Below are 27,718 nucleotides of genomic sequence, written 5' to 3' on the forward strand. Positions count from 1 at the left end.
TACTTTTTTTTAGAAACAAAAAAAAAGTTTCTCAGTTTGCTCTTACATCTCTTGATTTTTTTTTTTTGTTAAAGGGTTTTCATTAATAAAGAAGGTAGCAGATACATAAGGCAAGCAAGCACCATATTACATAATATAAGAAGCAGAGAGAAGGATCAGATACATCACTGATAGATTAAAGATAAGAAGAGCAGATGAAGACTGGTGATTATGGGGGATCGAACCAGAACTGAGCAAGGCGAGGACCTAAGGGATGGCTAAGGGACAGTAAGGCTGAGCATTTATCTCTTAGAGCAGCAGATATGTATCCCATTATACGAACAGGCGGCAGCGTCAAACCGTCATGTAACCGTCTATTCCTCTCATTCCAGAGCTCATAGATAGCAGCCTGCCATACTTGAAGAATTGCCAGTTTAACCATAGAATCCGAGTGGGCATTAGGGAGCCATAGCAAGATATCAGTCCACACCAGGGGCACTGAAGGCAAGTGAAACCTCCGAAGCATTGATCGCCACACCACTCCAGAGAAAGAGCATTCAAAGAATAGATGATTGCGCGATTCATCTCCTTCTCCACATAACAAACAAATAGGTTCCAGATCAACATTCCAAGAGACAAGGCGATCAAAGGTTGGATTTCTATTTAGAATAAATAGCCAAGTAGTAGTTGAATGCCTAGGAACTGAAGCCTTATGCCACACCAAAGGAGCCCAATGCTTTTGAGGCAATGACCTTCTGATAACGTTGAAAACCTGCTTGGAGCAGAAACTTTTACATTTCGATCCATTCACTGACCAAACCGCCTGGTCTGAGCCTGTAGTCAAGTGCAGAGTTGTGATATAGGATAGAAGCAGAACTAGATTCTCTGATCTTGCATTTGGAAGCGTCCATCCATTACCCACTACAAAAAAAGTCTACATTGATAGCATATTATTATAGCACGTTTTACTGAACTGCTATCGTTGATGATTCAAAATTGTTCGTATTATATAATAGCATTAGATAAACGCTATGATAGAGTAAAACCTAAAATAGCACTTAATTAATGTTGTTTTAAAAATTAAGCGAGCGAGAAAATAAAATCATTGATTCCGCCAATATTTATTGGAAAATGCGCCAAAAACATTACTTAATCAGCTTCAAAAATGCTATCAAAGACATATAATAGCATTTTTCTAACGCTAAGAAAAACTAATTGAACCCCTAAACCCTAAACATGGTTTCAAACTCTAAACTCTAAAGATAACCCTTAAAACTCTAATCTTTTCATACTATAACTTTAAATCTTTAAATTAAACTAAAAATTTAATCTTCTTAATCTTAAACTATATTTTTCTAAACACAAATCTTTAATCTTTAATCAAACTCTTTATCATGAATCTTAACTTCAAACATAATCTATACATTCAATACTCTAGAAATATTTATAACTAAGTCTCACCACTAGATTAATAATTAATAATTAATATATTTAATAATTCATTATAACATTTACTACCACTAAATTAAAAATTTAAATTACAAACCTTATATCTAAACTCCAAACCATATTCGGATATTCCTCAAACCCCATCTGAACCCTATGTACTAACCATAAATTATAAATATACCCAGTAAAACTAATATTTTCTAACTTAAACACCAAATCTTAACACATAAACTACAAATCTAATTTTTAAAATTTTATTCTCAAATTTCACTATAAACTAAACATAAACTCTAAATATTCTTTTTTAAAACTGATATAATCAAAATATACTTATTAAATATAACTCTCATATATGCTATACACCTTATATAATAAACACTAAACTTTAAACTAAACTCTAATCACTATAAATTAATCTTAAACTTTAAAATTAAATTTCAATACTATATCCCAATATCAATCACAAAGTTTAAATTTTTAAATATAAATCTAAACAATTTAAATTGTGAATTCTAAATCTTATATTTTTTTCTCAAAATAATTCATATTAACGAAAATTTATCATAAATATTTTTTTAATATTAAAAACAAAATAGAATAAGTAATCAATGGTGTTAAAAAAAGAATAGGAAAACAAATACATAACATCTGATTGGTCAATAGAAAGTAGCCTATCACATAGAAGGGTGAGGATCATGCTTTGTGTAACCACAACCATTGATAAAAATGAATCTAACGGACCACAATGCACTAAGATAAAAAAAATACACTTTTTCTTCTCATCTCTTTCTTTCTTCCTCTCCTCTGACTTCTTCGTATCCTCTAATCTATCTCTCAATATGCCTCCTCCGTGAATCTAAACTGTCTCAACAGCCAACACCATCACCTCCGACAGAAGTATCTCAATTTCCACCTCCTCGTTCTCCACTTCTTTACCTGATTACTCTTTTTATTTTTTCTATTCTCAAAGTTTTCCTTTTTTCAGATGCAGATTTAAAACAAGAAGAAGATAGGAAACAGATCGGGAGGGAGGAGTCTGAAGAAGCTTGACAGCAGAGGAGGTAGAAGAATCGTGATGGTGGAGGAATAAAAAGCCTGACGGCGGAGAAGGCATGGCCAGCATATAAGTTCGTCGCTCAGCCGTAACACCGGTGGCTCTACCACCAGATTGAGTCTTCGCTTCAGCCATGGCATTCGGAGCCGGTGGAGGTGGAGGTGGAGGTGTAAAAACCTGATGGAGTTGACGAAGTCTCATGGAGGAGAGGATGCGGCTGGATTCTTCTTTTCTGTTTTTAGGTTTAGCTTTTTTTATTTGGTTTAGTTTAAACCGAGTTGGAATTGTAGTGGTTTGACTTTAGCTTTTAATTTCTGGTTTAATTTTGTAAACCGGAATTTATTTGTAAACCAATCTTAATTCATAAATAAAATTTATTTTATTTTTAATTATAAAACAGCTTTTGGTTTAATTGTCAATTATTTTATTTTAATTATGATTATTTTTAATTTATTATAGAAAAGATCTATCATAGCATGAATACATGAATCGTAATCAATTTGTAACAAAAAAATAATGCTACATTTAAGTTAATAATAACATTCAATTATTGCTATCGTATCTGATTATTTTGTAGCGTTTAAAAAATGCTATCGTAGAAAGGGTATCTACGATGGCTGCCGATGACATAGCATATGAGAAAATGCTATGAAAGCCCTATTATAGCATTTTTCGTGAGCTAAGAATGTACATATTTCTTGTAGTGACCAGAGCGAAGATCCGCAACAGTCGCGCTTGAGGGGATACCGAGAGAGGTTTCAGACCCTAAAATCTCTCTTAAGATACCAAATGGTGTCCAAGGATCCCACCAAAAAAATGTTGAATATCCACTTCTGACCTCAACACTGATAAAAGATAAAGCTTTGTGGCGCAGGGAGAGAATTTTTCTGAACATCCAAGAGTACTCATAGTTCTTGTCAGATAATGCCCAGAAAGAAGTGGAAGATATATATTTTGATCTCATCCAAGCAACCCATAGAGATCCTCCCCTGAAGAATATCATCCAGATCAGCTTCAGGATGCATGTTTCATTAGCTGACTTCAAGTTTCGCAGGCCTAGACCACCCTCAGCATGCGGCATTGCGAGGTCCTCCCAAGCCACTTTGGCTCCTGTCGATATTCCGATCGTACCATGCCATAAAAAGGAACTGCAGAGACCATTTATTTTCTGCAAAACAGACTTGGGGAGTAAAAAAGCCGACATCCAGAAACCTGTTATGCCTGAGATTACTGAGGAGATTAGAGTTAATCTTCCTGCCATTGTCAAGGTTTTTGATGTCCAGGATCCCAATTTCTTTTTGATCTGAAGCAGAAGAGGGTCATAGTCTTTCACAGAGAGCTTTTTGGAGCTTAGTGGGAGACCCAAGTATCTAATGGGCAGTGAAGCACGATGAAGATGGAGCCTGGATGCAATTATCTCAAGAACATCTTCAGGAACACCACAACTAAACATTGATGTTTTTTCAATATTAACCGCCAGACCTGACATGCGTTCGAACTCAGTTAGGACGGCCAAAACTCCCATCAAAGAGTCTACTGATCCCTCAAGGAAGATTAATAGATCATCAGCAAAACACAAGTGATTTAACGAACCCAAAAAACTACTGAGAGAATCATAGTTGATAGGTTTTTGATTACTAAAATATAAACTATGTACAATAATAACACTAGTGAGGGATAATAAGAAAAATTAAGTCAACTTGACGAATCCAACTTTAACAGTTTGGTAGTCTCAAACAGTCAGCCTCTTGCCTAGTATTTTATTGGCTCAAAACAAATATTTTCAAATTTTATTATAAAATATTTATGAAAATATAATTAATATAGACCATCAAAATATATCCAAAACTTTTATATACATTAATTTTAGCAAATAGACAAACCTATAATAATAAATTTAATATAAAATTATATAGGTGATGTGAATATCTTCATCATTTATATGTTAATTTAAATATATACAATATAGATATATATTATCAGTGATAAACTATTATAACAACAAATGTGAAAACACAATATTCAATAAAAATATTGATAAAAATATAAAAACAGCAAAAAATCAGCAAAAAATAATGAAATTATAATAATAAATAAATATAAAATATAAAATTTCATGAAATAACTATTATTAAAAACAGATTAAAACAAATAAATATAAATATTTATTATTAGTTAGTTAATTACTGTAAATATAGAAGTAAAATATAAAAAAAAAATATTGTAAATATAGAAGTAAAATATATGTCGGAACTCCCCGAGTCCACAAGAACTTATTTTCTCATTTCAAAACTTTAACTGCAGACGGAAAAGTAGATTGAATTATATAAATTGTTCTTGTGATCTCATGTATGATATAAATTGTGTATACCAACTTGGATGGTTTTTCCGTGAAATTGTTGCATGTTTCTACGTGGCATGTTTATTTATCATTTCAAAATTTACTATACATAGTAGTTTTTTTTTCCTTTCTGAATCACTGTATCTTTATTTTAAAAGCAGGGTTAAGTTAGTTTGTTGAGTGTAAAGAAATGAAGATAAAAACTGGTTAAAGCAATCATAAATTAATTGAGATCGAGTGATTTACTCGAAATAATAAATGATCATACAAGTAACTAATGTCCAGGATTAATAATGAAAGAAGTTAAGTGTAATTTAGTCGGATTAAACTCTAGTCGCAATTGCCACGCAGCATAATAATAGCAATAGTTATACTCTCTTGTAAGTAGTTTATAATAAGTTCATACATCTCTTGATTTAACAACCGAAAAGAAACTACAACAGAAATATTGCCGATATTTCTTTTTCTATTTTAATTAATAAATTATTGAGTATACCATCAGAGGATAGGAGATAATAAAATAAATTATTTGGATTTGGCGAATCCAACTTTAACAGTTCCGGGAGTCTGGTAGTCCCAAACAGTATGAAATGCTCGAATGAATGGCGTACCAAGTTGCCTATACAATCAAAAACCACATAAATAATTGTAAAGAGTTTTTCTTTAAAAAAAAGGACAAAGTTAAAGATATATACTAAAGATTAAATATGAAAAACTTACCAGAAATCAGTTACGGCATCCGAGAATACACTCTTGCATTTCCCATTCTTTCTCTCAATGTACTAGGATATTTTATAGAAAATAAGTAAAAAGAATAGTGAAAGGAAGAATAGTAGTAATATATATGTGTATTGTCTCTGGCAACTTACATCGCGTGGTGTGAGGGTAAAAGTCTTTGCAGCTATTGTGAAACTTATAACTTCAGACAGCTTGTCATAATTAGAGCAGTCTGCTGCTACTCCGATTTGCTTATTAATCTTGACGATCAAATTCTAAAAATTACAATTACGGAGAAAATGGTTAAAATTTAATTTAACAAATGAAATGATGAGAGATAATTAATTAAAACAGAAAGACTTACCGGTGGACCACGAATGTATGTACTCCCCGTATCCACAACAACTTTGCATCCCTTGGAGCAAACTTTCGTGTCAATTTTGCCCACAAAAAAGGAGTACATCATAAATTTGTTAAGCAGCCCTTCAGCATGAACGTAGGTATGAGCTCCCGTGAAGTGCTCTTGGTCTATACCTCCAAAGACTATCTCCCCACCATCTTCAGCAGAATCACTGTACCGTCGAAGCCATATCGAGAACACTTTCTTTGTAACCACTCCTTCATCCATCTTCGTTCTCCAGATGGGACGAGCTCCTGTGATGGTCGATTTGGATAGGCCTGAAAGTCCAAATATGCCATCCCATGGCCTTTCGTAAATCCGTCTACCCGGAGCTTCAGTTGCCTCGATGAACGCTTGCTGCTTGATGCGTAACCCGCCTATCTCTACCGCATCGTTGCTCATGAACCCCTTCAGAGAACCTGTTCCGTATCTGACTTCTGTTTTCTTCCCTGTACATATATATAGCAGATAGGTTTAAAATTCACAGACACAAAACCCACCGATTATATATAACTATACATGCATAAAATATTACACGATAATCGTATTTACGGAATATTATGCAGCTTACCATCGGGTTTATAAGTTTTTGATGCGCTTGATCTATACCTTTTGCTTCCCGGTTTAGGCCATTTTAAAGAAGGAACCCACAGGTCGAAACTCCCGGTGTCAAACAACACGTTGAAAGGCTGACCCGGAGTTCCTACCATAATTTGCCCGAAGTAAGTATTGTCATTAACATTTGTTAAAGTTACATCGTCCTTGTTCCACAAAGTTTTCGTACTTTTGAGTGGGATTCTCATCATGGCTTCACCTGGCAAAATAAATGAATTATTTATACATGTGAAATATCATATACACACACATATATATATCAAATATTTTTTAAAGAAAAATTACCTGTAGCATATCGAGAAAGGAAAAGAATAAGACCAGCAGCTATAATAAACCTTAAGCTAATAGTCATGGTTTCTCTCTTTCTTCTGTTTTTTTTTCTTTTCAAAATTTAATTATGCTATGCTGCAACTCAAGAGTTAAGACCGTATTTATAGAAACAGAAACCGAGAGGGGAGAGAGGATAGTTGAACACTTAGTTAGTATATTTTTTCATTTGGAAATGTAGACCAAAAATTTAGCATGTTTGTACTTATAGAATAATATTATTTTATCCTATTTTTGTCTTTATTTATTTGACCAATTTTGTCTTTTTGTTCTTTCTCTTATCAAAGTTAATGAAACAAATAGTTTTACAAAACCAAAAATTACGAAAAATAGGAACAATTCAAAAAAAAAACTCATGTCAATGTAGTACTATTTTGTCGAAAACTAAAACTTGTTCAATAAAAATTTAAAATTTTGTTCTACGGATAATAGATTTTATATTCTACGAAAAATGACACAGAACAAAATGAATATCCACACTTTGTTAGATAATATATTTATATTAGGATAAGTAATCTATATATTCCAAATATCTTAAAATATGGGAAGTACAGTTACCAAATATTTTGAAGATATATGCAAATCTTTTCTATTTCCATATTTGAGTACAATCATTTTTTCTTAACAAAAAAATTAAAAACCCACCATGACCAAATATCATAAAATATGGAAATTATAGTTACCAAACACTTTTAAGATATATGCAAATCTTTTATATTCCATATTTTCAATCGATTTTCTTAACATTTTTTTTTTGAAATATCGATTCTATTTGTTTTTTTGAATTATACATGATATCCTGGTCTTCATAAAAGTGGGTCAAGACTAACCACGTGTTAGTAGCTTATGTTTTCCGCCCACATATCCTATGTCTTTGGTAATGCTGAAATGTTAATTTCATAGTAGCTGTGACTAGAACCCTGATGGTTTCACCGCATTGGACTTTGACCTCAAATTAATCACCACCAAACCATAAGTGTTGGTTTGAAATACCAGTTCTTCTTCGTTCTAGCGTAAGAATCCCGATGATTTTAAGTTTTTAACACCATCTTCTTCTCTGTTATGCATATCTATACATATATCTATACGTCATGTGGTGCATGGGAACTGGATGAAGCTACATGATGGGGATTTCTCGGTTGTGGGTATTGTTTTGGGTTAGGGTGTAATGTTTTCGGTTTGAAAAATTGTGTTCCAACAGGAGGGTGTTGTGTTCAGGACATCAAAACATACTTGAGAAAAAAAGATATTTTTGAAGACCATGTCCTTAAACAGAGCATGCATTCGTCACAGGTCTCAACTAAGAAAGCTCGTTTATCTCAAAGCACATAAATTTCGTCGCCAAAATGCTGATGGCGTTTACTCACAACACATTCAACACATAAACCAACTAAATAAACTCACAATTGAAATTTACCAACCATAAACTAAAGATTTGACAACGAAGACGTTGCATATATAGTACAAACCAAATCCAAGATGATGTATATGAGAAAATTATAGCAGGAAGATAAATATGTTAGAGTTGAGACTACAACAACCCATAGAGTAATCCAAAACTCATTTTTAATCTCCTAGAAAAACGAAACAGAGAGAGAGCTGAATATAGAGATAAACCGGAAGGCAGATCGATCTTCTCACAGGTGAACATGGTAAATGTAACGCTCTCACTTGGAAGAGAATTGAAAAGGCACATTAATAGAGTTGAGACCAATCACATTTGTTTGAAATTTGGGACAAACCATCGAGCATTAGATAATTGAATTGACGAAAAGATACTTGGGTGTGGTCTTTCAATTTCTTGAGTGCCAAGATTGAAGATAAGTATATCGTTTTTACTCCAAAAATGACCCAAATCAGAATCACAATAGTTATTATGATTGCCGCTGAAATATATTGAGTTTCCGTTGACTCCTTTGATAGTGTTGGCAAGCGTAACGGTGATACCAAGATCCAAAAATATTGCTTCTTCGTCTCCCAAAGAATCAAGTTTCTCCCACTCGCTATTTGATGAATTCATCTTGTAGATGCGGAAGTACCAAACGTCGGAATTGCACAAAACTATGCTCTTAACCCTCAGAACTTCACCAGTCACTCTGACTACAAGATTTTCAGTCTTGATCTTCCTACATACATGAAGAGGAGCATCATAGTAGAAAACATCCTCTGGCTTTCTCGAATAATCATAGTTAACTTGCGTCTCAAATACTTGTCGCGGGATACCTTGAGAAAAATCCAAGACTTTGACATCACGAGAGCTAGTATACAAGTAAAGTCTATGATCTTTGTATACCATGTCAAAATTAAAGTTGAAAAGCTCAATTCGTTTCCAATATTTATCACCTTTTCTGGAATAAACCAAAAAACGGGCTTGGATTATCCATATAACAACATAATCTTTGGTTTTTTCGTCGAACCAGAATAAAACATCTCTGTTGTCATGTAATTGTACAAGAAACATATCATCTTCAGTCTCCACAATGCTAAGTTGAGACTTCATGGAAGGCAGATCGATCTTCTCACAGGTGAATATATTCAAAATGTATATTATATTGTATTGATGATCGTCTTGCATCAAGAGCCAACTTCCATAAGTAGCCAAACAATTACTATTTGCAAAGTTGACACCTATATTTTGAATTCTGTATAACTTCTCATCTTTTTCCTCGGGATTAAACAAGAGGCAGTAATCTTTACCTTTTTCTGGAAATAGAATCAGCCAAGGGATTTGATTGTTTGGCGAAGATTGTTTGGATGCATAGCGCCAAGATAAACAAACAGATTTAGCCCTTTGAAAATCTGCAAAACCAAGACGTTCAAAAATCAACTGAATGAGATCTGAAGGAAGCTTGGACCACATGCTTGGTTCCATCTCACCACAACTCACTACTTTTAGAAATTACAAAGCTCTATCTCTCTTCTTTTTTTTTTTTTTTTGGGTCATTACATTTGAGAGCTCCATCTCTTTATATTACTTTGAGCATGTACTACTCCAATCTATACAAAATGTAATATCTCACGGTAATCAATTTTTTTCAAAAGAAAAATATATTCTTTCTTAATTTAATAACATATTTGGAAATCATAATTTGGATGCATGTCCATAAGAAATGTGTAGACAGTAAGTAATTCTTTAATTTGTTTAAACAAGTAATTTTTATAAAGAAAAAAAATCCTAGTTTGATATTTGATAAAAAAGAAAGAAAATCAGGATGCATGCATGCATATATTAAGTTTATAATTTAGAAGGAAAAAATATCAACATCATACGTAATATATAAGCGAATTACAAATATATATATATATAAATTGTTAAACTATTACAAACTGATTAAAATATTGCTAAAATCTACATTTTTTTTTTTTTTTTTTTTGAATATATGTTAAATTTACTCAAAAAGAAAAATACACATTGTTTGCATCAAGTGCTACATAATTCTTATGACGAGAAAGATTCTAAAAAAACAGCTCCATTGTTAGCGTGTGGCAAGCCAATCGCTTAAGCTTGCAGCATAAGTAAAGTCCCCCAGCTGCCTAAAAGATAAACATTTGTTCCTGATTTGCCTGTCCAGCATCTTTACTAATGCTTGAACTGAGATCGGAGTTGCCCCGTGCCGTCTATCGTTTCTCTCACGCCATAGAGTATGTATGGTGATCTGAAACGCATATCGTGTAAGAAAGGTGGTGATCATACCAAGACTGTTGTCAAGCGTGAGCTCCAACACTTCTGTCCATAGTGTTGTGTATCGAGTACGCAGCAAACCTCTCATCAGCTGAGACCAGACAGCAGCCGAGTAAGTGCAAGAGAAAAATATATGATCCCTAGTTTCAAACTGGTTACAGAAGATACATGCCGAGCTAACTCCTGCATTCCACTGAAGCATACGGTCTCCTGTTGAGAGCCGGTTGTGTAGAGCAAGCCATGTGAAGAATGCAAACTTTGGAGTATGATGTTTGAACCAGAGACCTTTGCACCATTCAACTGTGGTTCCTTCCTGATGGAGTAGATTCCATGTATTTTTTGTAGTAAAGACAGACTTGTATGTATCAGAAGAACTCTTCCAGATAGAGTAGTCAGCCGCATTTGTTAGATTACTCCTCTGATGCTCCAGAACAGCCTCAATACTATTGAAAATCTCACTGCGATGATTTCGCCGGCGTCGTTGCAGAGCCGAAGAGACAGTCGCAGTCAAGCGGATACCCATGTCAATACAACCTCGGGCCCCCGTGAGATCAAGTAGACATCCTAGTGAAGACCAGGAGTCAAACCAGAAAGATGTTTGATTACCATCACCTACCTTCTTGCGATGAAATTTTTTTGCAATGTCTCTGTATTTTAAAAGCTTCCGCCACATCCATGAACCTGCAGAAGTTGTGTTTTTCACTGTCCAGAAAGTGTCTCTTTTAAGCAAGTATGTATGTATCCATTTGCTCCACAAAGAAGGTTGAGCAGAGAGTAATCTCCACACCAGTTTCAGACAGAGCACCTTGTTCATTTCCTTGAGTGATCTAAGGCCCAGACCTCCTTCTTTCCTTGGTAAGCACACAACATCCCATGATACTTTCGCTTTCGTTGTGATTAGAGAAGGTCCTGACCATAAGAAAGCTGAGCAGAGACTATCAATCTCCTTGATACATTGACTCGGCAGCTTGAAACCCGTCATCCAGAAGTTTACAATACTCATCAGTACTGAACGAATGAGCTGCAGTCTCTCAGCCATGGAGAGAAACCGGTTTGTCCACGTAGAGATACGGCTCTTGATCTTTTCAATAAGCACTTGATAGTCAGTCGCACGCATCTGTCTAGTAAGCAACGGTAGACCCAAATAGCGCACCGGTAACGTACCCGAAGCAAATTCAAACCGGTTTATCAGCTCTTCTCGTTCTTCCTCAGATATTCCAGCATAATATATTGTTGATTTCTCCATACTTATCCTTAGGCCAGATATTTTCGCAAAGTAATCAAACACATCCACTATACTTTCAATTGATCTTACTCTCCCATCCGTAAAGACCATGATATCGTCCGCAAAACTTAAGTGTGTGAGGCCCAAGTTCTTACACTTAGGATGATAACCGAGTTGATGTCTTTGGGCAGATCTGTCGAGAAGCTTTGACAACACATCCATGCATATGACAAAGAGATATGGTGAAAGGGCGCATCCCTGTCTTAAACCCCTCTCACTTTGGAAATATCCAGCAAGCTCACCATTCACCTGAACCGAAAAGGATGCCGTGGTGATACAAAGAGAAATCCAATGAATAAATTGAGCTGGAAAATTCATAGCCTCAAGAGATCCAATGAATAAAGGATGCCGTGCTAAAATCTACATTACTTCGGATTCGTTACTCTTCATGATCATATCACTCATAAGATCAATGACTAAGAAATTTGTAAAGATCAAACGAATAAACTCTTAACAACGGATCTTCGACGACAAAGACAAAGCAAGTTTTGTCGTTCGACCATTATTAGATATACCACTTGCTGTACAGATTCTCAAGTAAGGAAGTTAGGTGCATTTAGAGGTTGTGGCTTGATTTTAGTTACATAGATACAACCAATCACTCACTTCCTTCCCAACCTAACTAAAAGAGCCTCATGCTTTGCAGCTCCCCATTTGTCATGATTTAAGTGGTTCACAATAAATTTAAATAAATATATATTATATTAAATTATTATTATTTGTGGATTTAGGTATTGATTTTCAGAACTTTACCAATCTAGTTGCTATTATAAACTTAAAAAAAATTAGAGCATCATTGGTGGATATCTATATGGATATCTCACTAATATTAATGTAAAGACAAGTGCTATCGATTTGTTTTTGGGTTTCTTCATGAAAAAACTTGTCTCATTCTATTTCATCTAGCTACTTTAATTATTTTTTATTTTTTTAATAGAAAGAAACCCATTTTGATATCCTCCATAAAGATGTTCTTATAATTAGTTCTTACATCTATTCTTTAATATTATAATAAAAATGATTTTTAATCTTTTGTAGGTAGTTTATAGTTAGTTCTTACATGTTGATTTAACGAATCGGAAAAGAACTACATAGAGAAAACATGTTTGATACTTTTTAATTAATAAAATATAAAGTATGTCTCATAATAACACGAGGCGGAGATTATAAGAGAAATTAAGTCGATTTGGCGAATCCAAATTAACAGTTCCTAGAGTCTGGTAGTCTTAAATAGTTAGCGCCTAACATTTTAGAGGTTCAAAACAAACATTTTAAAATGTTACTATGAAATATAATTAATATATATACCAACAAAAATATATCCAAAATTTATATAAATTAATTTTAGCAAAGAGACAAAATTATAATAGTAAAAACTTAATAAAAAATTATATATGATTGTGAATATCTTCATCACTTATATATGTTATTTAAATATATACAATCTAGATAAAATATTTTAAGTGATATAATAATATAAAAAATGTAAAATATAATATTAAAGAAAATATATTTGATAAAATATGAAAAAACAGCAAAATAATAATAAAAAATCATCAAAATATAATAAATTATGATAATGAATAAATTTAAAATATAAAAGAAATAGTAATAGTTATACATCTCTTGATAATAAGTTCATACATCTCTTGATTTAATGAACCGAAAAGAAACTACAAGAGAAATATTGCGAATTTTTCTTTTTATTTTAATTAATAACTTATAGAGTATGTATCATGATACCGCCAGAAGATAGGAGATAATAAGATAAATTATTTGGACTTGGCGAATCCGACTTTAACAGTTCCTGGAGTCTGGTAGTCCCAAACAGTATGAAATGATCGAATGAATGGCGTGCCAAGTTGCCTACACAATCAAAAACACACATAAATAATTTTAAAGATTTTTATTTAAAAAGACGAAGTTAAAGATATATACTAAACAAAATTAAAGATGAAAAACTTACCATAAATCAGTCGTACCATCGGCGAATACACTCTTGCATTTTCCATTCTTTCTCTCAATGTACTAGGATTTTTTTTATAGAAAATAAGTAAAGAGAATAGTGAAAGAAAAAATAATAATATATATGTGTATTGTCTGGGACTTACATCACGTGGTGTCAGGGTAAAAATCTTTGCGGCTATTGTGAAGCTTATAACTTCAGACAGCTTGTCATAATTAGAGCAGTCTGCTGCTACTCCGATTTGCTTATTAATCTTGACGATCAAATTCTAAGAATTACAATTACAGAGAAAAATGTTAAATTTTAATTTAACAAATGAAATGATGAGAGATAATTAATTAAAACAGAAAGACTTACCGGTGGACCACGAATGTATGTACTCCCCGAGTCCACAAGAACTTTGCATCCTTTGGAGCAAACTTTCGTGTCAATTTTGCCCACAAAAAAGGAGTTAATCTTGAAGGTGTTATGCGGCCCTTCCGCATCAACATAGGTATGAGCTCCCGTGAAGTGCTCTTGGTCTATACCTCCAAAGACTATTTCTCCACCGTTTTCACCAGAATCACTATATCGTCGAAGCCATATCGAGAACACTTTCTTTGTAACCACCCCTTCATCCATCATCGTTCTCCAGATGGGACGAGCTCCTGTGATGGTCGATTTCGATAAGCCTGAAAGTCCAAATATGCCATCCCACGGCCTTTGGTAAATCCGTTTACCCGGAGCTTCAGTTGCCTCAATGAACGCTTGCTGCTTGATGCGTAACCCGCCTATCTCGACCGCATCGTTGCTCATGAACCCCTTCAGAGAACCTGCTCCGTATCTGATTTCTGCTTTCTTCCCTGTGTATATATATATATATATATGTATATATATAGCAGATAGGTTTAAAATTCACAGATACAAAACCCACCAATTATATATATATATAGCTATATACATATATCATATTTATGGAATATTATACAGCTTACCATCGCGTTTGAAAGTCTTTGATGCGCTTGATCTATACCTTTTGCTTCCCGGTTTAGGCCATTCTAAAGAAGGAACCCACAGGTCGAAACTCCCGGTGTCAAACAACACGTTGAAAGGCTGACCCGGAGTTCCTACCATAATTTGCCCGAAGTAAGTATTGTCATGATCATTTGTTAAAGCCACATCGTCCTTGTTCCACAAGGTTTTCGTTTTGAGTGGGATTCTCATCATGGCTTGACCTATAAAAAGATAAAATAAAATAAAATGAATTATTTATACGTATGAAATAGTCATATACATATATATATATATATATATATATATGGGAGATATATATCTAATACTTTTAAAAAGAAATTACATGTAGCGTATCGCGAGACAAAGAAAAGAATAAGACCAGCAACTATAAACCTTAAGCTAATACTCATGGTTTCTCTCTTTCTTCTGTTTTTTTTTTTTGAATTTGATTATACTATGCTGCAACTCAAGAGCCAAGACGGTATTTATAGACCATGAAATATTTTTCATTTGGAAATATTTTTCAAATTGAAGAATGTGTTGAATTTGACCCAGATTGCAACATTTTTCATTTGGAAATATTGACCAAAAATTTAGCATGTTTGTACTTATAAGATAATATCATTTTGTTCTATTTCTGTCAATATTTTCTTGACCAATTTTTTTTATTGTCCTTTGTATTTATCAAAACTAATGAAATAAAATAGTTCTACAAGACCCCCCCCCCCCCCCCCCCCCCAAATATAAAAATATTCTCATCATTGTAGTAGTATTTTGTCGGAAACTAAAACTTGTTAAATAAAAATTTCAAATTTTGTTATAGTAGATTTTATATTATACAGAAAATGACATTGTAAAAATTGAATTCTACGTTTTGTTAGCTAATCTGTTTTTATTTGAATAAGTAATCTATATATTTCAAAACTTTCTAAATTTCTTTTGAATGCATATTATATAACTCTAAAATTTGTAGGAATATGCAATCTTTTTTTTACTGTTTTTAACGCTTGCAATTCAATATTCTAAAATTAGTCAATTTTGATTTAGAACCTATTGTCTTATTTCTACACAGAGTAGAAATTGTAGTCTATGGATAATCGTTATCCTAAAATATGGAAAGTACCGTTATCTAATATTTTGAAGATATATGAAAATCTTTTCTATTTTCATATTTGAGTAAGATCAATTTTCTTAACAGAAAAAAATTGAAAAATCACTTGTATAATCATGACCAAATATCCTAATATATGGAATGTACAGTTACCAAATATTTGAAGATATATACAAATCTTTCCTATTTTCATATTTGAGTACAATCAATTCTTAATAAAATTTGTAAATCACTTATATAATCATGACTAAATATCCTAAAATATGAAAAGTATAGTTACCAAACATTTTGAATTTAAGATATATGCAAATCTTTTTTATTTTCATATTTGAGTACAATCAATTTTCTTATTATTATTTTTTTTGGAAAAATCACTTTTTCTTCATTCTAGCGTAATAACCCCATTGATTTTAAGTTTTTAACACACTCTTCTTTTTTAATGCTGCATATCTATGCGTCATGTGGTGCTTGAGAACGGGTGAATCAACAGGAAGATGATTCTCCATTGAAGGTATTATTTTGGGTTAGGATATCGTGTTTAGTGTCTCAATTTAGAGAATTAGATATTTCATTCAGGCCGGGTTTAGGAAACTATTTTCGGGTTTAGCGAACTGTTTTCGGTTTGAAAATTGTGTTCAGACAGAAGGTATTGTGTTTAAGCCAAGGCATCAATTCAAAATCTATTGGTTATTCAAAAAAGTAAAAATATACTGGTTATTCAAAAAAATATAATTTACCAACCATAAACAAAAGATTTGATAACGAAGGCGTTGCACATAGCACAAACCAAATCCAAGATGATGTATATGATATATGTGTTAGGGTTGAGACTACGACAACCCATATAGTAATCCCAAACTCATTTTTAATCTCCTAGTAAAATGAAACAGAGAGAGCTGAATATAGAGATAAAACGGTAGGCAGATCGATCTTCTCACTGGTGAACATGATAAATTTAACGCTCTCACTTGCAAAATAATTAAAAAGATACATTAATAGAGTTGAGATTCCCAATCACATTTGTTTGAAATTTGGGACAAACCATCGAGCATTAGATAATTGAATGGACGAAAAGATACTTGGATGTGGTCTTTTAATTTCTTGTGTGCCAATATTGAAGATAAATATATCCTTTTCACTCCAAAAATGACCCAAATAAGAATCATAATAGAAATTATGATTGCCACTGAAATATATTGAATTTCCATCGATTCCTTGGATGGTGTTGGCATGCACGGTGATACCAAGATCCAAAAATATCGCTTCTTCTTCTCCCAAAGAATCAAGTTTCTCCCACTCACTATTTGATGAATCCAACTTGTAGATGCGGAAGTACCAAACATCAGAATTGTACGAAACTATGCTCTTAACCCTCAGAACTTCACCAGTCACTCTGACTACAAGATTTTCATTCTTGATCCTACATATATGAGTATTAAGACACCACTTTCCCAAATCATCATAGTTAACTTGCGTCTCAAAGATTTGTCGCGGAATGTCTTGAGAAAAATCCAAGACTTTGACATCACGAGACCAACTAGTATACAAATAAAGTTTATGATCTTTGTATACCATGTCAGCAAAACAGTCAAAAATCTCAATTTGTTTCCAAAATTTATCACCTCTTCTGGAATAAACCAAAAATCGGAGTTGGATTATCCACATAACCACATAATCTTTGGTTTTCTCGTCAAACCAGAATAAAACATATCTGTTGTTGTCGAATCTTACAAGAAACATATCATCTTCAGTCTCCTCAATGCGAAGTTGAGACTTCATGGAAGGCAGATCGATCTTCTCACAGGTGAATATATTCAAAATGTATATTATATTGTATTGATGATCGTCTTGCATCAAGAGCCAACTTCCATAAGTAGCCAAACAATTACTATTTTCAAAGTTGGCACCTAGATTTTGAATTCTATATAACTTGTCTTCTTTTTCCTCGGGATCAAACAAGAGGCAGTAATCTTTACCTTTTTCTGGAAATAGAATCAACCAAGGGTTTTGATTGTTTGGTGAAGATTGTTTGGATGCATAGCGCCAAGATGAACAAACAGATTTAGCCCTTTGAAAATCTGCAAAACCAAGACTTTCAAAAATCAACTGAATGAGATCTGAAGGAAGCTTGGACCACATGCTTGGTTCCATCTCACCACAACTCACTTCTTGAGACATTTTAGAAATTACAAAGCTCCATCTCTCTTTTTTTTTTGGGTCATTACATTTGAGAGCTCCATCTCTTTATATTACTTTGAGCTTGTACTACTCCAATCTATACAAAATGTAATATCTCACGGTAATCAATATTTTTCAAAAGAAAAATATATTCTTTCTTAATTTAATAATATATTTGGAAATCATAATTTGGATGCATGTCCATAAGAAATGTGTAGACAGTAAGTAATTCTTTAATTTGTTGTAAATTTTAATAAAGAAAAAAAAATCCTAGTTTGATATTTAATTAAAAAAATCAGGATGCATGCATGCATATATTAAGTTTATAATTTAGAAGGAAAAAAATATTTTCATAACTTTTGACATTGATTTTGATTTTAAATAAATAGATAATATCTGAACCTAATTAACTACATACTCCCTCTGTTCCTTAATATTACATATTGTAGGAAAAAAATTTGTTTTAAAAAGATTCATTTTTTACATTTTCAAAACATATTTTATTAACTAATTGCAAATTTCAAAAAACTTAATTACACTTACAGAATTGTTATTAGTTTAAAATTGTGAAACAAAGATAAACACAAAAAAATATGCAAATTTAATGTGTTTTATTAAAGTGTGTGAAAAATGTAACATTAAAAACAGATGTAGTACTCCCTCCGTTTTTTAATATAAGTCGTTTTAGAGAAACTTTTTTGTTCCAAATTATATGTCGTTTTCGGTTTTTTATGTAACATTTATTAGTAATTAATGTTGTCTGACCAATGATAATATATCTTCTATTTTTCTATTGGTTAAATTGTGGTTAGGTAAATAATTAATGATGTTTTTGTTTCGAAAATATAAGAAATTAATGATTTTCTTAATCTATGTGCATAGTTTCAAAACGATTTATAATAAAAAACGGAGGGAGTATTTGTTTTATTGACGGTATACAACTCAAATTTCCCAACTGTAAAAGATCTTGTAGGTGTGTGTGACTCTTGTCTTTTTCAGATTTGAGATTATATGTGGAGTCTGCCGAATACTGCAAATAATATCAACATCATACGTAATATATAACTGATTAAAATATTGCTAAAATCTACATTACTTCGGATTCGTTACTCAATGATTTTACCATTACCATTCGATCGTCATTCCATATTATCAATTTTCATATCATAAACCAATACTACATCTCACTCATAAAAGCAATGACAGAAATTTGTAAAGATTAAACGAATAAACTCTTAACAAAGGATCTTCGACGACAAAATATAAAGCAAGTTTTGTCGTTCGACCATTATTAGATACTACAACTTGCTGTACAGATTCTCAAGTAAGGAAGTTAGGTGCATTTAGAGGTCGTGGTTTGATTTTAATTACATAGATACAACCAATCACTCACTTCCTTCCCAACCTAACCAAAAGAGCCTCGTGCTTCGCAGCTGCAACTACTTCTGCAGCTTTGTTTGCAGCTTCACGCTTCATAGCCCTCTTGGCACGCCTGCCTGTTGCAGCAGCACTGTTGTTAGTCTTCTCCTCCTTTGCCTCACGCGAGGAGGAAGAGGAGCCTGATTCAGAACCAGAGGCTTGGCCACCTCGGTGGTGCTTATGTTGGGCCTGGGCCGGCCTTGCTTCTTGGCGGCCTGACCTGACGAATCCATTGTCGCCCCACCTCCTGTTCCCTAAACGAAGATTCGAACCGTGCAGATAAAACTCGTCGAGGTCATCTTCATCATCTTCCTCTTCATACTCTGGTGGAATATACTCAGGTGGAATGTCGAAATCGTAGTTGTCGTTGCCGTTGTATGAAACCCGCTCCACTGCTTCCAGTGGAAGAAACCAAGATGCTCTTAGGAGAAGGCACACGCTCTCCTCGAACATGAAATCTTCAACGCTGCAGTGAAACATAACTAGTTAGAAAGAACAACAATGTACAGTACATCTAAAAAATGGTGCAAAATATAAATAGAGATTGAAATTAATTTGTACCTTCCATCAAGAGCGCGGTGGACATTGAGAAAATCAAATGGATGTTTACATTGTGGGCAGGTAGGTTTCTCCTTGTAACTTGCCCAACGTAGTATGCACGTTACACTATATATCAATAGAAGAAATGAATCATTTTTCTTAAAAACGAAAGGAGAATGTACATAGAAGCAAATGAAAGAAACGAGTTTCACTAGTTTTGATCTAATAAACGAATGTGTTAATCTACAAACTCTAACGTGCCTAGTATAGTAATCGGACTTAGGAATAATATCACAGAAAACAAAAAAAAAACTTACATACTGACAAGATGAGGTCAGTAAAAAAAAATCATATCAACGCAGCTGATAATAAAGCTGGATTGAGAAAAGAATCAATAAGAAATTTACCAGTAAGCATGTTCACAGCCTTTGACCATAGCAGTTTCTTGGAGAGGTATAGTATCCAAACATATTGCACAGCATCCGCCATGGTTCCCGAAACTCAGCTCGTTGCTCACTATTTCAATCTTCTTTTCATCCTAAACAACACACAGAGAAAACTACATCTTCAATCAACCTCGTTAACGAGTAAAAATGAAAGAGAGAGAGAGTCAAGTCAACATCATCCTAAAGGATTTGCCTAGGATTGTAATATAAGAAACGGAAAAGAAACCAAACTCAAAGTCACAGATTCAACATCAGGCAAACCGTAAATGGAACTAAAGATCCGAAATTTAAACTAACCCATGTACATTAAGCACAAAACGAATCAGGAGGTCAAAAGAGATTGTAATAAGAAACGGAAAAGAAACCAAGTTCGGACACAAGTAAAACCAAATTCGGACACAAGTCACAGCTTCAACGTCAGGCAAGGAAAAACAGTTAATCCAACCAAAGATCCAAAATTTAAACTAACCCATGTACATTAGGCACAAAACGAATAAGCAGGTGAAGAGATAATAATCAATTCTAAGAGCATACACAGATCAATTCAGACAGCAAAACAGAGAAGCACCCATATGATTCAATAGCTAAGGATTGACCGAGTCAACGCAAACGAGATAGATTAATCAATCAGGTTTAAACGAGGACAAAACCTGATCTTTAAGAGACAAAGCTTCCACTTGCGTCTCAACAACGATCTGGATCGAGGAACTCATGGCGGCGAAAGGAAAAAAAGAAAATTGGATCCCCAGAATCTGAGAAGGAACGATTATGTGGTAAGAAGAAAAAAATTATTCCTTTTGAAATCTATTACGCAAGCACACGAAAAAAACTACGAAGAAGAGGAGTCTCAATAGCTCAGAGATAGATAGAAAGAGAGGAAAGTGATATATGAGAATGATGATTTGGAGACCTAAAGGAGAGCAAAGAGCAGAGGAATCGGGAACCGCCGCAGATAAAGACCACCGCTGCTTCTCCACCAGATATCGAGCGGTGTTAAGAAAAAAATGATTTTCTTAACTTATTTATTTAATATGAGGTTGAACATAAGAGTCCATAAATCGTGGACTAAATTTATTTATATACAACAAAAATGATTTTATTTATATACTAGATTCCCAAGTATATTTTTTTAGAAATTTAATTTTTATATTCGTGTTTTTAATCATATTTATGTTTTTTGTATAATATTTCTTTAAATAATTAATAACTTTTTTTAGTAATTGCATTAAATAGTTGGACTACGGCTATATCAATAGGTCATAGGTCATGTTCTTGTTTTAATAGAATATATTTCTACATTTAATCAAAATTCATGTGATAATAAAAACAGTTATATGGAGAAAATGTAGGAAAATAGTCATAAAAGATTAAAAGTTGCTACAAAACAAGAGCATTGTTGCAGATAGTTGAAAGAGTAATTTGCAAACTAATCATGCATTAACAAGGATTAAACTGTATCAAAGTGTGACAAAAATTTCCAAATTTGTTAACTGGCTATAGAATCAACTAACAAAGGAGTGAATTAGTTTAAAAAAAAAAAACAAAGGAGTGATTGGTTCAAAGTGTTTGATTGACTCATAGATAGGAAGAGAGCAAAGGGAGTTGAGGGCATATGATTTATTCAAGTAATATACATAAATATCTCTGGCAGTAGAGGACTGGTTCAAGTAGTGTCTTTAAACATTTGATATCATCAGCTCAAGCTTGGCCACAACGAGCTGAGTCTTGTTGCCAGCTTTGCACTCTTATAGTCTTCCCGCAGTTGTATAAACCTGTCATCACATAACATTTCATTTATAATAAGAGATCAACAAACATTGCTTTCTCTGCTCTCTCATTTACAATTTTTCAAGTTGTCCTACTGTTTCTTTCTCTTACCTTTGCGCGTCTTTGCGAATGCTTGGACTACCCTCGAACAATGTCGCCAGACTTTCTGGAGCAACGATGAATACATTCGCCATTCTACACTCACAAGTAGTGCAAGTTGTTATTACACTAATTATAAAAGAAAAGAATCAATAGCATGACCAGGGATCAAGAATGTTATTACATGCCCAGAAGCTCAAATTTCTCCTCCACAGATGGAACACTGAATCTCTTTACAAAATCTCCATACTCGTTTATATCACGCTTCAGCCGCAGTCCTCCACTATTCATACCACAAAACAGAACCCAAGGTTTATTTCACACAAGACCATAATTTTTTTTCCTTTTGCAATGGAATGGATCTGTTTAGTTAGTGCGAATAGAGTTTGATCTGACAATAATCTATACCAAGAGGAGTGACTACATCAAACACTAAGAAGTGGACAGAGATACCAAATTTGGTATGGTTATACCTGGGATTGAATGTGAACTTCTGCCAGTGAGTTAGTAGTAGTTTGTCTAGCCTGTTTCCCTGAAAATAACAAAGAAAATTCACTACAAATCCTCACCCTTTTCGACATAAAGCATCAGTCATATGATGCAGAAACATTAGAGGATCGGATCACTCAGTTGTAATAATGCTAGACTACCACCCACAGATGAAAGGCTAGTAGTATATAGGAGAGTATTTTTCGAATAAACAAAATGGTAAGCAAAAAGGCTTAATGAGATCTTTGGTGATACAAATCATACCAGTTCAGTCAGGAAGGCTTGCTTATTAAGACCTTCTAAAGCAGTGAAGGCTGACTCAAGTACCCGGGAGAGATAAGCCACGACTCTACACAAAATAGTGGAGTTAGAGATCAAAGTAACAAGTTCATTGTAAAAAAATATTAAAAAGAGCACAGTGTTGAGAGATGGTTTCTTAAACTACAAAGTATACTAGGAACAAGCACACTTTTGGCTTTTCACACGGGAAAAATTGAAAGACTCCATCACCATTAGAGGAAGATAGAGTTTGAGATCGACCAACCTTATGCATGCATTTGTTGGGCGGTGGTCAGGAGAAAATCCATCATCAGGGGATTTATAATCGGTAGCCATCTGCTCAGCTGAAAGCAGCCTTTCAACCTAATAAAAAGACATGATTAAGAATGACTCTTGACCTGTTCAGCATTTATCCTCAAGGATCTCTGCTTGTAGATTACACCCCAAAAAAAACAACTAACCTCGGATATCACAGTTTCAATGCACTGTTGGAGTCCTTTGTAAGCAGCAACCTCTGCTTTGGACAAAGCAGTTGACATTTCTTCACATGAAGCAGCATGTGCACCATCCACTGGTAGGAGAAGCCGAGAAATAGAATTCGCAAAATACTGGAAAAAAAACAAATTTATATGATTCGAATAGGGGCCAAAATATAGAATTTCAATAGCAAAAGACTAAACTATTGAATACTTCTATTAAATAATTGAAACAAACTGATAACCATAAAACGTACCTGCTGGACTATAGCAACACTGCTACCACAACGTTGCACAGCAACCATGAAGGCTTTAAAGCTACTTTCACCAGCAGCAGCTGCTGCTTCTGCCTGAGAAATAATCAAAAGGAATTATAAGTAGCTCTTCCTAACAACTGGAATAATGAAGACTTTAAATAGTGGGAAAGAGTGAGTAATTACAGCAGAAGCAGCTGCTGCGGCCACTCTTCTGCTAAGTGTGCCCAAAACAAATCTCTCCCTCAGTCCTGCAGCTTCAGACAGGCCATCCCTTGCCCGTTCAAGTCCCTCAGTTATGTATACGCTCACCTGCAAGAACTCATAATGTATTAGCATAATGTATATGAGTGATTCTAGAATCTTATTGAACAGCATACCTGATCTAGCAGGCAAGTAAATATGGCTTTAACATTGGCTGCAAGTGTGGCTGGCTGCACAAAGAAAATATTATATCAGATAATTTTGCCAAAATCAATATTTTATAACTATTTGTTTGTTAATATTCTAATGTTCTCATAAATTGTTAACTTGAGTAACCTGAGATGACAACAGTGTGCATCTGGATATTGCTTCTTCACTCCATCGAACAAACTCCGTCACAACGGTGACTGCTATCTGCTGCTGAGAAGATGATATTGAAGCACCCTTAGAGCGTCCTATTGTCCCAGATGATTCCGAGCCTTGACTCTCAGCACGTAATTCTTCCATCTGTTGAGAAACACACACATCTAAGTACTTCACACTAATAAACAAAATAAAAAAAAACTGACTTGAATGAGAAAATGAAAAAAAAGTCTTATAAAACCTTTGCTTGATACAGTTGTTTTAAGGAGGCCCGCTCATGCTCAGGGTATTCATCCTTGTGCGAGGAAAACAAGGACTCTGTCAAATCTGCACAGTCAAAATAAAAGACTCTTAGCACCAACGAAACAAAATTCTATCACTCATAATAACAAGAGGGACCAAAATGACCTTCAACATCCAGGTCACCGCATCCAACAGCTCGGAGGTCTTTAGCTAGTTCTTGAGTTTTCTCATATGCAACCGCGAACATTCTAAGATACTAAAGACAAAAACCAAAAGTTAACGTTCTCATCCCATTTATACTAGGCAGATAGACAAGAAATAAATAAAAAAGAAAGATAAGGAGGTATCTACACACTAGTAATAGTCCGCCTTCTTGCACAGGTGGTGGACTACTAAGAGAGGGCTTCACCAAGATTTTGTCAAGAATACCTGTGACACGCTGCTCGAGAACTCTCTGCGTAAAGTAAAAGATGAGTTGGTATATAGCTTATTCATATGCCGGTGTCACAGTACAGTGTCCAATATATTGGTTCCCATTTACCTGAACTAAGATCGCCATAACTTCATTTGGAGCGGGGAAAACAGCTGTAATGGTCGCTGCTTCTTTGCGTACAGTGTCTACACATGAGAAGTAACAAAAGATATGAATCAGCATAGTAAGCATGTTTCAAGTATTGCATCTAGATCAGTGGCAATCCTTCAGACCTGTAATTTGTTTGTATAACGAAGCAAGTCCACGGGCAACATTGCTAGGACTAGGCTGAGAACCGTCGTCGCCAAGCACCAACCTAATGTCTGAATTCATGACTTCCACATCAATAAACATTGGACGTGTTGCCACGTAATGTTGCATGGCACTTGTACCCCTGTTAAACTGAAAATCAAGAAGAAGAAAACTAAATATCAAGAAGCATATACAAGAATAGAACTACAAAGGTGCATGAATCAGTGTAAAGTAATTCACCTGTGACAAAATCTTAGCACACTCTGACATGGTGGATAAATCTCTCCGCTGTGATGCAGCATCAAAACGAGATAAAAGCCTGTTCTCCAATTCTACAAGATTGTATTCAAATGTCACAAAGGTTGAACTTAAGAATACACTAATCATCTTCAGTGAATATTTATTAAGAAAAACAGTGTAGCAAAATAGTTTACCGTTACAGTAATCCTGAAGATTAGCAACTGCAACTTCCAGTCCTCTGCCAGGGGTTGCATTTCCGGCAGCACCTTGCCTTCCAATGTCTTCCTCAGCAAAGGATCCTGATATTAACAAGGCAAGCATCAAAATAAATTATAGCCCAATTTAACTGTAATCTTTCATAAACAGAATATAGCTAGCACAATCATACGTAGTTTCTGAGCGATAGAAGCAGCCTCAGCAACGCGGCTATCATCAGAAAACAAAGCGGAAAGCTCCATAAGATCCCCTGGACTGCCGTTGAACTCCATCAGGTACTGCATTTGTTGAACAAGGATTAACTTTAAGCATCCATCTAACTAATTAACCAAGATTCCAACATAGAAGCGGTCTTCTTACCTTTATAAGCTCTATCGTCTGGCTAGCGGTTTCCCTCTGAGCATCTGCACTCTGAGAGAGGAGGCATGTGTCAACATTTGGATAAATCACCACCAAATAGTTCGTTACATGGAGGACTAATGTTACCTGCAAATGATCTCCTATCTTTGCAGCGGTCTGTCCAACACTTGAAATACGACCGTCCAGCCTCGCAAAGCTCTCAAACAAACCATCCACACCTTTCTCTATCTAAAAAAGGACAATCCTTTTAATCCAATTCAAGAAATCTAATGAAAAAGAAGAAGTGTTTGTTCTAACAAACCTCAGTCAATGTCTTCCGGTGCTTGGCATCTTGAGTTGAAACTTCCTTCTTTAGTGTATTAAGCCTTCCATCAACCTTTCCAAAACATGTCAAACAAAATCCTTAAATTTTCAGAAGGATGGAAGGAGAAAGAAACCAATACACAAACTCACCTGCTTACGAAGATCAATCAACTCCTTGCAAGAATCTTTGAAGAGAGACAAGAGACCATCTACTTCAGGGAAAAAAGGAGCAGAAGACGTCTGAGAGAACCTGGACGCATCAGACTGTCCCCCGCGTAAATGCCCATTAGCCAAACCATCGATGTTGCCGTGTCCATCGCCTGAATCTGCTTCTTCTTCTAAGAAAGAAGGCAATAGATCATTCACCAGGTTCCCAAATAACGCATCAAATGAAAAGTCTCCCTGCGAGAGTGGTAACCAATAAAAATCAGAATCCTTTAAATGATTCAAAACATAAAGCAATCACAAAGGTGAAGCCTTTACCTTGAAATCTTCAATGTCGAGTATTACAGGAGCAGAGGATGATGATCTGGGACCTCTTGCTCCTCTCGTACCTTCTGTCATCTGATGAAATTAGAAAGAAAGAAAAAAATGAAAATTGAAGAATAAGTCTGAGAGAGAGAGATCATATGAACGAACATTCAAGCATTGACGTCTAACAAAAAAACGACTGAAGCATCAAAGTCAGAACATTTAAATAACTCTCTCAGAAGAATGCTACAAAGTCAGAAACTAAGGACGACCCATCTCGCCGATAACGATGCGGGAGAGGAAAGTTTAATAGGGAGGAACTTACCGGCGGTGAAGAGCGAGATCTAGCCGGCGGAGACCGGTAGCTTTAGGGGGAGAGAAAGACGGAGAGAGAGAGAGAGACGGTCAGCTTTGGCGGAGTTCTTCACAACTTCGACATTATAATGAGCTGTTAATTTATCATTAGTAGCAGGTTATTTTTTTAACCCCCCGGTTTAAAGTTGTTGTTTCAGGTTTAGATTGCTTGTTTAAGCGCATCTACAAATTTGCTTTTTTACTACTGACTAAACGCCAAAATCCAAACGCAATTCTTTTTGCTAACGGCATCTCCAACCCTACTCCATTTTCAACTCCAAACATCATTATGGAGTAAAATCTTCTCCAACCCCACTCCATTTTGGAGTTAAAAATGGAGTAATGGCTAGGGTTACTCCATTTATAGAGTAATC

General features: G+C 34.5%; 6 protein-coding genes and 1 long non-coding RNA gene across 8 annotated transcripts; 1 reads left to right on the plus strand and 6 right to left on the minus strand.

Annotated features, from left to right (window-relative positions):
- Nucleotides 1–71: 71 nt before the first annotated feature.
- LOC125593311 lies at nt 72–2,871 on the plus strand. The gene is made up of 2 exons (XR_007329227.1): nt 72–2,325; nt 2,414–2,871. It is a non-coding gene; the product is annotated as an uncharacterized LOC125593311 (long non-coding RNA).
- Nucleotides 2,872–4,655: 1,784 nt separating this feature from the next.
- On the minus strand, nt 4,656–7,710 carry LOC106420106 (aspartic proteinase A1-like). The gene is made up of 2 exons (XM_048769766.1): nt 5,905–7,710; nt 4,656–5,815 (listed from the first exon to the last, which is right to left on the minus strand). The coding sequence occupies exons 1-2, from the start codon at nt 6,340–6,342 to the stop codon at nt 5,606–5,608; spliced, it is 648 nt and encodes a 215-aa protein (XP_048625723.1). The 5' UTR covers nt 6,343–7,710; the 3' UTR covers nt 4,656–5,605.
- Nucleotides 7,711–8,046: 336 nt separating this feature from the next.
- On the minus strand, nt 8,047–10,149 carry LOC106419912 (probable F-box protein At4g22060). Its single transcript, XM_022711298.2, has one exon. It carries the CDS (start codon nt 9,752–9,754, stop codon nt 8,597–8,599), a length of 1,158 nt encoding a protein of 385 aa, XP_022567019.2. The 5' UTR covers nt 9,755–10,149; the 3' UTR covers nt 8,047–8,596.
- A 3,304-nt stretch (nt 10,150–13,453) lies between these two features.
- On the minus strand, nt 13,454–15,266 carry LOC106420092 (procardosin-A). The gene is made up of 6 exons (XM_013860925.3): nt 15,152–15,266; nt 14,790–15,029; nt 14,173–14,657; nt 13,961–14,083; nt 13,816–13,877; nt 13,454–13,715 (listed from the first exon to the last, which is right to left on the minus strand). Exons 1-6 carry the CDS (start codon nt 15,216–15,218, stop codon nt 13,622–13,624), a joined length of 1,071 nt encoding a protein of 356 aa, XP_013716379.2. The 5' UTR covers nt 15,219–15,266; the 3' UTR covers nt 13,454–13,621.
- Nucleotides 15,267–15,990: 724 nt separating this feature from the next.
- On the minus strand, nt 15,991–18,457 carry LOC106420105 (probable F-box protein At4g22060). Its single transcript, XM_013860941.3, has one exon. It carries the CDS (start codon nt 18,095–18,097, stop codon nt 16,934–16,936), a length of 1,164 nt encoding a protein of 387 aa, XP_013716395.2. The 5' UTR covers nt 18,098–18,457; the 3' UTR covers nt 15,991–16,933.
- Nucleotides 18,458–19,297: 840 nt separating this feature from the next.
- Nucleotides 19,298–21,561, minus strand: LOC106420228. 2 transcript variants are annotated; one of them, XM_013861084.3, is made up of 5 exons: nt 21,413–21,561; nt 21,153–21,254; nt 20,464–20,594; nt 20,078–20,182; nt 19,298–19,982 (listed from the first exon to the last, which is right to left on the minus strand). In XM_013861084.3, exons 2-5 carry the CDS (start codon nt 21,213–21,215, stop codon nt 19,487–19,489), a joined length of 795 nt encoding a protein of 264 aa, XP_013716538.2. In that variant the 5' UTR covers nt 21,216–21,254; nt 21,413–21,561; the 3' UTR covers nt 19,298–19,486. The 2 variants fall into 2 exon arrangements, with proteins under 2 accessions (XP_013716538.2, XP_022567033.2); XM_022711312.2 differs by having other exon boundaries at nt 21,153–21,547.
- A 374-nt stretch (nt 21,562–21,935) lies between these two features.
- LOC106420222 (exocyst complex component SEC10b) lies at nt 21,936–27,458 on the minus strand. Its single transcript, XM_013861075.3, has 25 exons — nt 27,316–27,458; nt 27,003–27,083; nt 26,670–26,921; nt 26,518–26,592; nt 26,343–26,444; nt 26,217–26,267; nt 26,029–26,134; nt 25,835–25,939; nt 25,641–25,732; nt 25,382–25,550; nt 25,218–25,294; nt 25,032–25,130; nt 24,842–24,932; nt 24,675–24,760; nt 24,407–24,577; nt 24,247–24,300; nt 24,053–24,178; nt 23,870–23,962; nt 23,598–23,744; nt 23,402–23,499; nt 23,122–23,206; nt 22,842–22,900; nt 22,553–22,651; nt 22,381–22,464; nt 21,936–22,274 (listed from the first exon to the last, which is right to left on the minus strand). Exons 2-25 carry the CDS (start codon nt 27,081–27,083, stop codon nt 22,196–22,198), a joined length of 2,481 nt encoding a protein of 826 aa, XP_013716529.2. The 5' UTR covers nt 27,316–27,458; the 3' UTR covers nt 21,936–22,195.
- Between the last annotated feature and the right edge of the window lie 260 nt (nt 27,459–27,718).

Source organism: Brassica napus, chromosome A3 (genome assembly GCF_020379485.1).
Source record: "Brassica napus cultivar Da-Ae chromosome A3, Da-Ae, whole genome shotgun sequence".
Lineage (NCBI taxonomy): Eukaryota > Viridiplantae > Streptophyta > Magnoliopsida > Brassicales > Brassicaceae > Brassica > Brassica napus.